The sequence below is a fragment of the Echinops telfairi genome, unplaced genomic scaffold (assembly GCF_000313985.2).
Source record: "Echinops telfairi isolate 266 unplaced genomic scaffold, ASM31398v2 ScPeMD7_31;HRSCAF=116, whole genome shotgun sequence".
Lineage (NCBI taxonomy): Eukaryota > Metazoa > Chordata > Mammalia > Afrosoricida > Tenrecidae > Echinops > Echinops telfairi.
In genome coordinates, this window is record NW_022103928.1 from 47,369,449 (window position 1) to 47,378,991 (window position 9,543).

A 9,543-nucleotide genomic window follows, 5' to 3' on the forward strand; every position below is an offset into this window, starting at 1 on the left:
AGATGGCCATGACCTCAGCAGCCACGTCTGTGCAGAGCGAGGGAGGAGGAGAGGAGACCAGCCAGTTAATCGCTTAACGGACTCGATGGCACCTAACGCCGACAACATTTTGTGTTAGCCTTTTTTTCAGACAGCAACTCTGTGAGATTACTCATCCCAGGGAACTTCAAAAAGTTCATGGTAATGGAGTTTAAAAAGAGAATTTTTCTACGACCTTTTTGAGTTCCCCTTGCAATGTTGTATATACGTGAAGTTTGTATGTTCTCCTTTTGCATAGCATTTAATTGTTTTATCCAGTCTACTGTTGGCCAGTTAGGCAGTTTCCAGGTGTAGGTTTTTGTGACTATGCTGCTGTGGACATCCTTGGACAGGTCTTTTGGTGAACAGAGTGGCACATTTTTTGATGGGCATATGCGTAAGCGTGGACTTGCAGAGCCACAGTGTATGCCTATGTCCAACAATTTCCTGACCAGGAATTTTCCAGATGTATACTCCCGTTGACGGTGTATGAGAGCTCTGGTTTTCCCTTGTCTTTGCTAATGCTTGGCATTGTATTTATTTTTCATTTACCTGGAAGGTGTGTAGTGTTTTGTGGTTTCAATATGTAGGTTGCTAATGGCTAATGAAATCAAGCACCTTCACATATACTGTTGGGCCATTTGTGAACCCTCTTGTATGAAGTACCTATTGAAGGTTTATTCTTTGCCAATTTACCTATGGGATTACTTGCCTTTTTAAAACTTTTAAATTTTAAATATTTTTATTGCCACATACTTCACATATCATATAATTTAATAGTTGAAGCCTGACTATTTATTATGTATTTGTAAGAATTATTTATATACTATGTATTTGAGATTTCTGTCAACTATACAAGCGAACTTCAAAAAGTTTATGGTTTGGGTTCGAACAAAATCCTAGCCCCAACTTAAGAATAATTAGTTCTTACATCTTAGCCCTGTTCGATACTGGCTATAGCAAAATGTGGTGAAGAATTTAGATGGTGCCCAACTGTCAGATAAAATAGTGTCTGGGGTCTTAAAGGCTGCAAACAAGCAGCCATCTAAGTGAGATGTCAACGAAGTCCACATGGAAGAAGCACACCAACATCAGCCACCAAAGGACTGGAATCCTTATAATCTGAAGTCGAAGGAGGGATCAGTATCAGAGCCTACATTGTGAGAATCCGGTGTGCAGAAGGCGATGGGTGACAGTGGGACCCCAAGAGTCACTGGTGGAATTACCTAGGAAATAAGCCTCCGGAGCACCCCCTCCCTCCCATGTGTAAGTGAGGGATGGGAGGAAAGGCGTCACTAAACAGAGTGCTTGGCAGAGAGGAATATAGAAGATCAAAGGCATGAATCTGACCTGAACACTTAAAACTTTGTCAGTAGATCCCCCACCCACCACCCCATGATGTGGGCTGGAAACCTGATGTGGTTTACAAAAGTTCTCTATCTTTGGTTTGTATTTTTTCGTTCAGTTTTTGTTTGTTATATTAGAGTGTATCTCAGAGGTGTTATGTCAATGGAGGCCACCCTCTTGAAGCGGTGTAATATGCTTTTCCGTGTTTTAGTATATGAAGCTCAGGATTGATGAACCGATAGGGACAGCAAGTAGAATAAGGGGTTTGGGGGGTGTGGGGTATAGTGGGGGTGGTAGGGTAGTAGGGAGACGATTTTGAGGAGTCCATGTAGAAAAGGAATGTTTGGAAGCTGATTGTGGTAGCAATTGTACAATTCTACTTGACGTGATTGAAATATGGAAAGATACATATGTATTAAATCCCAACTAAAAAAAAAAGTTAATGGAAATTTCCATGATCTTTTAACTCTTGTTTCCATGACCTCTTTAAAGCCCTCCTTTTATGTACTGTGAGTATCTTCTCCCACTGTGTGGGTGGCCTTTTCACACTCATTATAGTATCTTATGATCAATAGAAGTTTAAAAATTTTAAAACTTAATCATAATATAGTCAAATTTATGATTTTTCCTTTATGGTAAATATATTTTGGACTTGTTTGGAGAGCTTTGCATACTCCAAGATCATGAAGATTACTTGTAAGCTTACTTTTATTCCCCCAACAGTTTTATTGGCACATAATTTACATATCATACAGTTGAACATTTCAATTGTTCAATCACATCAAGAGGAGTTGTACAACCACCACCATATCCATCTTAGAGCCCCCCCCCCATGGTTCTATAGCCTTTAAACTGGGTTATGCAATCATGAGCAATTTGAGTGCTCTCTCCCCCCTAAGTTTATTTTTAAAAGCTTCAGATCTATAAACCATCTTGATTGATTTTGGTGTATGGCCTAAGGTATGAATCATGGTGCATATTTTCTCTTCCACTGGGATCTACAATTGTCTCAGCACCAATATTGAAGTTGTAAAATCCTCCCAGGAAGCCTAGAATATTAGGAACATGCCTACATTTTCAGATGAGAGGGCTCAGGAACGTGCATTATTATTTTGCTCAAGGTCACAGAGCTGGTAAATAGCAGAACTAGGATTTGAACCCAGATTTATTCAAAGCCAGGGCCTTTCCTCATACCAGTGTGACCCAGTTTCCCCACCTATAAAATAAATGGCATGACTCATATAGTTATATAGGTCTTTCTGGTTCTAACATGGTAGGCCTCTGGGTTTAAGCTAGGCAGGCATCTTGACCTAGGAAGGCATGGGTGTGCACACCTGGTGGAGCACAGGGTACAGTGTACAGGAAGGACTTCTGGTATATTTGTCTTCTAAGCAGTCGGGTTGCTGGGCCACTGGACATCCACCCTCACTCAGGCAGGTGCTGACACGAGCACATGTGCACATGTGCACGTGTGTGTGTGTGTGTGTGTGTATACACACATACACGAGGATGGTTAAGAAACTGGGTTTTTTAGGAGCTGGGCTTTCCTTGTTGCTAGGTGGCTATTTCCATATGTTCATAGTCTCCTGGGTTGGCATCGTATGTGGGTGTAACCACCTTCCCATCTAAACTGTACGTGTCTTCAGGCAGGCCTCCTGCCTTCCGCACACCAGGAGCACAGGGCACGAAGGAAATCCTGGAGGCTGGCAGTGAACCAATGAGTGTGTCTTACTGCACTCCCCCTTCCTTCCCACCACACCCGGAGGCCCGACTCCTGTCATGCACGAACTTCCCAGAGTATCCTTTCTCCCTGGGAATGGAATTTAGGTTCTGGGCTGAGGTTGAAATGGGAGGCCAGATCTAGGGGTCGAGGGGCCAGCTGAGCCTTTCTCCTTGACTGAGGATGGGGTGGTGGGCTTCTTTCTGACCTTGCAGGAGGTGTTCCGGCGGCACCGCGGGCTGCAGCTCCTGGCCCTGGTAGAGGAGGTGCTGCCCCGCCACGGGATCGGCCACCATGGGGACTGGCACATCTCCCTGAGCAAACCCAGTGAGAAGGAGCAGCACTTGCTAATGACCTTGGTGGGCAAGCAGGGTGAGTGAAGGCAGGCAGGTAAGTGGGGTCCTCTGGAGCGAGGACCCAGGAAGGTCGTGTGAACTAACAGCCTGTAAGGATGTCAGAGCATGGTGTGCTTCTAGGAACCACATGTGGAGAGACCGCACAGAAGTAATCCACTCAGCAAGTACTCCCCAATTGGAAGTCCACTAGCACTCATCCAACCAGTTTCCAGGGCCTTGTGAAGTCTCCCCAGAGCGTCAGCAAAGTGCACAGACAACAAGGGCTTTTGAACTTGGACTCTAGGAGAGTAGGACGAGTCACTGATAGGACTCCCTAGTTGAGGATTAGGGAGTTCCAACAAGCTTTGTTCCATGGAGGACGTGGAGGGTGGGAGTTAGTTATTAGGAATAAGAAGAAGGTGTGGTTTCCACACGGGCATGGAATGAAGCAGAATGGGGTTGTAGAAATATACTTGTCTAACAGTCAGAGTCCACTAAATAGTTTTTAAAGTTCAGTTCAATAGAAAGTAGGTATAGGAGAGAGCTGGCGTTCACGTAGCCCAAGGACCTGTGGATCATTAGGAGATAAGCCACGAGGCTATGAAAACTTAGGTCAGGAGCTGTTTGAGAAGGGAGCTGGGAGCCTGTGAAGCCAGAGCTCTGTGGCCAAGACCATGTTGATAAACGAGTATCTCTCCCTCCAACCAGGGGTGATGCCTACTCAAGATGTCCTTTCCATGCTGGGTGATATCCGCAGGAGCCTGGTGGAGGTAAGAGTCAGGAACATGGAGGGGGGCTGCAGGATCCAGTTCACTGACGTGCTCTCCGGCCCTCATTCCTGCATGCTCTGGGAACAGGGCTGGCTTTTCTCAAGGACAGGAGGCTGCTTACAATGTGTGGCTCAAGGAGGTGAAAGATACTGTATATTCTCATGTAGAAGCCAAGTTTTTCAGCACATTTTTCAAGGCAGTTTTTGTGGTAAAATTAGGTGCCTTGGCTGATAGTCAGGTCGGCTTATATTATATACGGTAAGTTCCTGCTCTGGGGAGTCTTCTTCTTTAAGATCTTCCTAAGACACAGGGCCAGTGGCAAGACAAGCTTGTGAGCACGTAACTTAGAGCTATGCAGTGAATGTATGTCAAGAGATGCAAAGAGGTGGTTTCTGAGGGAGATTTTGGTGGTTGAATGAGAAGTTCTGGGTAGACAACAGGAGAAGCACTATCTCTGGTAGAAGGATTTGTGCAGGGACTTGTAGGGATGGAAGAACATAATGTGGTTCCAGGAACCACATGCAGTGGGGAGGAAGGAGAAAACGGGAGCATGGAGATAAACCATCAAGCAAATACTCTTCAATTTGAGTCTAGTGGTTGGACTTGGGCTGTTAACTACCAGGTCAGCAGTTTGAAACCACCAGCTGCTCTGAGGGAAAAAGATGAGGCTTTCTACTCCCATAAAGAGTTACCCTGTAGGGCAGGGGCCCTCAAACTACAGCCCGTGGGCCACATGTGGCCTGCTGAGGATATTTATAGGCCCGCTGGGTGTTTTTGGCCCGTTTGTTTTTTTACTTAAAAATAAGATATGTGCAGTGAGCACAGGAATTTGTTCATAGTTTTTTTAAAACTACAGTCCGGCCCTCCAACGGGTCTGAGGGACAGTGAACTGGGCCCCTGTTTGAAAAGTTTGACGACCCTGCTGTAGGGTCACTGATTCGGAATCGACTCAACAGCAGTGAGTTTGAAATTGAGCACTCATCCAGCCAGGGACCTGGTGCTGAGATGATAGGTCAAGGCAGAAACCTGCTCTGTCATCCTGAGAGACAACTGCAACCCAAAGGCATTCTGGCGGCTGCCTGGCAGGTCCCGGAGAGGCTGGGCTGAGGAAACGGCCTGGGCAACTAGAGTAGAGCAAAGCCACTGGCCTGTGGGAAGTGGGCAGGGGCCGGCCCAGTCTTCTGCTCCTTATAATGTGTTCCTTGAAAGGGAAGACCATACTGTTCTGAGGATAACTAACATTTTCCTAAACTATTTTCACTAATTATGAAATCCAGTTAATTCTCGAGGGCTTTTCAGTGTTTGACATCAAAGATGAGCTGTGTGTCATCTTGGGCCCCCGCATCCTTATCTGCTACCTGCAGGAATGAGTGTTTTGATTTTGTATGCATTTTGAGTACTGTGTATCAGGCTGCACAGATTCTCACTGAATCCTTTCCCCATCCCATGGGGCTATGAGGATTAAATAACCCCTGTGCTGAATCCTGGTAGCATCCCTATTTAGATGAGTGAACTGAAGCCCAGATAGGCTAGACGATTTGCCTGAAATTGCATGGCTAGTAAGTGGTAGGGCTAAACTTTGAACCTGGATTGGTTCATGAGGGCTTTTCCAGTTTTTAAAATTCTGGGCTTATGAACACCTGGGGACTGTGGAGACTTCAGCTCATCTTGCTTTTTTTTTCCCCTAACGGTTTTATTGGTATATAATTCATGTACTGTGCAATTCAGTGATTTAAATATATTCAAAAGAATTGGGCATCATCACCACAATCAATTTCAGAACATTTTCTTCATTCCTGTACCTGTTGCTATTAACTCGCATTATCCTCTAACTGCCCCTGCCATAACCCTAAGGAACTAGTAATCTAGTTAATGTTTTTATGGATTAACTATCCTGGATTTCATATCAGGAAAGTAGTACAAAAAATCCTTAACAATGACAACAAAATAAAACAGAAAAACCCCAATCCAAGTGAAAACAAAAGATAATAGAAACTAAAACAGATGAAAATGGGTTGAAAGGAAAACAAATGATGTTTCTTTTAATCTATATCTTCAGTGGTCCACTTTCCAATGCCCTCTATCTGAGGGCAAGACTATTTGCATCCCTTGTCAATGGTGTGAGGGAGTTCAATGGGGAGTTAATTCATGTAATTCAGGGACTCTGCAAATGGATTTGGGACTTTCACTGTCATCTGTAGCCTTCTGCAAATCGTTGCTGAGAATTTAATTCTAGTACAATTTCCTCCTCTGAACTTGGATGTTATTATTTACAATCCTTGGATCACATATTGCCTTACCCTTTTATTACAGATCCTCCTGTTTCTTCTCCTTGCCCCTTGGTATTCTGGTCTTACTGGGCACACTGAAGGGGAGGACATGTAGTTCAGACCCACTTGGCCAAAAGGCATGAAAGATGACTTTACCTTTACCTCCCTTGCCCAAGATTCCAGTCTGTGAGTAAGGAAATGGTGTAGGGGCCAGTGATATGGTGTGTTCTCAAGGGATAAAGCAGAGGCCAGGCATGTCTCCACCCCCCATTCCTGTTCTGACGCCATGGCATTCTACTTCTGTGGGTGGGTTTGGCAATTCATCGAAATGGCCACACACAACTCACAGGTGATACTCACAATTTGAGGTTAATTAGAAAAGTTAACAGGTTACAATTCATGTAAGATCATTTAGGATATTGTTCAGTCAGGACCTTTTTGGCTGAACCTACAGGCAGCCTTCTTGATTTGGCCTCTCTCTTGCTCAAGCAAGGTTACAAAGCTCTTCTCCAGACTGCCAATAAATGCCCAAAGGGCATGCCACTCCTTAACCAAAAGGCACTGAGTTCCAGTTTTAGCTCAGTGGGTCAGCAAACCCACTTCCACCAATTAAGTGCCTGCAGACACCCAATCCACAATCCAGTCTCCTGCCCCAAACCAGTGTCTCATTTGCTCTGTGAGCTGGAAAGCCTGCCCCTCTGTCTTATCCTCTGGCTCCTGTTTCTGCTGTTACATATCCTCTCACACTCCTCTGGTGTCAGGGCTGTTTCTTGAGTCAAGGAGACTCGATATGCAGGGATCTCACGGTTCAAAGGACGTGCTTCTCGCTCGGCTCTTCTCTCTTGCTAGTGCAATCCCTTCTTAGGCAGACCTATCAAGAAAATGAAGGTCATTTAGAAGAAGTAACAAAAGCTGTGGCTAGAAGGTAATTCACTGCAATGCAATGGGAGAGGGTCTGTCTGGCCTGGTGGGACATAGCAGCCACTTAACCAGAGAAGGTAGGCCCATGGAGGGCAGCCCAACCAAGACTATATGTGGACATGGCTGGGAGGTCAGTGGCGGTTTATTAGGGGGGCCGGCCCCTGGGATCTGAAGTTGACTAGTCCACAGTAGTCCTTCATGTGGAAGCGGTTTCTGGGGCTAGAATCAGTGGTTGTGTGTGGGTAGAGGATGGTGGCAAGTGGGTCTTTGCGGCCTTTACTTTTCTCCCTTTTAAATTGAGAGCATTGGTGTGGATGGGGCTGGGTGCTCTCTGCTCTTTCTAGCCACCAGCAACATGTGGGTCAGCCTTAGCAGAGGGTTAGGACCACAGATTTTTTAAAAAATCATTTTATTGGGGTCTCTTATTCACAATCTATTCACATTCCATCCATCCATCTATCCATCCATGTGTCAAGCACATTTGTACATATGTTGCCATCATAATTTTCAAAACATTTTCTATTAGAGCCCTTGGTATCAGCTCATTTTCCCTGATGAACTCTTGATAATTGATCATTTCTTTTTGTCCCTTCATGTCTTACACCGACTGCTGCCTCCCTTCACCCACTTTTCTGTTGTCTGTCTTCCTGGGAGGGAGTTATATGTTGATCATTGTGATCGGTTTCCCCTTAGGGCCACAGACTCTTGCACCAACTGGTTTAGGACAGAAACTATGGAAATATGGTGGGGATATGAAGGGGGCTAGAACTTGCCCCTGGGAAGGGCTTGGTAGTGCCCTCAGCTACTGGGATGGGACAGAGCAGAGAGCCCCTGCTAAGGGGCTAAGGCCTAAGCCTCTGAAGGGGCTTCAGAGTCTGCAGCCACCATTGGCCTGCTCCTTCTCAAAGAATGCCGCAGCCCCAGCGTCCCAACCTGGCAATCTGCTGACTGCCCCAGCTGAGGAGCCCGGCTCTCCTGTATCCCTTCAGATCGGCATCCAGAACTATTCCACCACAAGCAGCTGCCAGGCACGACCCAGCCAGGTGCGCAGTGACTACGGGACGCTCTTTGTGGTGCTGGTGGTCATCGGTGCCATCTGTGTCATCATCATCGTACTTGGCCTGCTCTACAACTGCTGGCAGCGCCGGCTGCCCAAGCTCAAGCATGTGGTGAGTCGTGGCCGGGGGGCAGCGGGGCCTGAGCTGAGTGTGGGTACCACTGAAGAGAGAGCAGCTCTTGGCCTCCTCTTTTGAGTGGGGGTGGTAATGAGGAACTAGCCTTGGCCCCAGCACTACGGTGAGGACTTGGGTGGGGACAGGTACACAAAGCACTTTTGTCCAGAGCCTGGCAACTCAGTTGACTGCCTCTGCAGGGAGACACGGGTACTGAGTGGAGTACTAGCCCCCACAGGAACCTCAGGCGGCAGGAGCCAGCCTCCCAATGGCAGCAGTGCTTCCTGATGGCAGGGGTGGCGGTGGGGGGCAAGAAGAGGGCTCCGGTCTAGGGGCTTCTTGAAAGCAAGGGGCACAAATTCTGGCCACCTTTGAAGGTGCCCTGGTGCCGTCCATGAGTCTCTAGCCCCCTCCTTTAGAAAATGGGGAAATTGGGAGGGATCAGGGATGATTAGGATTGTTAGCTGTGGGGACAGGTACCCTGGGGATTCCTGTGCAGGGTTTTACCTGCTAAGAAAAAGAGTAGTGAAGTGACTCACTCAAGGTCTTAAGGAAACGGTGGAGCCAGGATCATGCTGGAGTTTGGCTGTGCTGTTGTGGTGGAGGTGGGGCGTGGGCACCAGGGCAGTTGGGGTCAGGCATGTGGAGGCTGCAGGCGTGTCAGACTAGCAGCCCTCTCCCACCTGCCTTCAGTCACATGGCGAGGAGCTGCGCTTCGTTGAAAACGGCTGCCACGACAACCCCACGCTGGACGTGGCCAGCGACAGCCAGTCGGAGATGCAGGAGAAGCAGCCCAGCCTGAATGGAGGCGGGGCTGTCAATGGCCCTGGTGGCTGGAGCTCCCTCATGGGGGGCAAACGGGACCCCGAGGACTCCGACGTATTCGAGGAAGACACTCACCTGTGAGGTGCCCTGGCCTGGACGTTGCAAGCTGGCTGAGGCCTCCGGTGGTCAAGCGCAGCCGCCGCTTCCTGCTGCCCCCCACCCCCA

General features: G+C 47.3%; 1 protein-coding gene across 1 annotated transcript in view; it reads left to right on the forward strand.

The window, feature by feature from the left end:
* The window catches only part of PODXL2 (podocalyxin like 2), a 47,735-nt gene extending 38,198 nt beyond the window's left edge, over positions 1 to 9,537 (forward strand). The window contains exons 5-8 of the mRNA XM_004702464.2: positions 3,301 to 3,457; positions 4,129 to 4,190; positions 8,371 to 8,550; positions 9,247 to 9,537. Of these exons, the coding sequence (XP_004702521.1) occupies positions 3,301 to 3,457; positions 4,129 to 4,190; positions 8,371 to 8,550; positions 9,247 to 9,459 (612 nt within the window). The 3' untranslated portion in view covers positions 9,460 to 9,537. The remainder of the gene's footprint in view (positions 1 to 3,300; positions 3,458 to 4,128; positions 4,191 to 8,370; positions 8,551 to 9,246) is intronic.
* Positions 9,538 to 9,543: the final 6 nt, after the last annotated feature.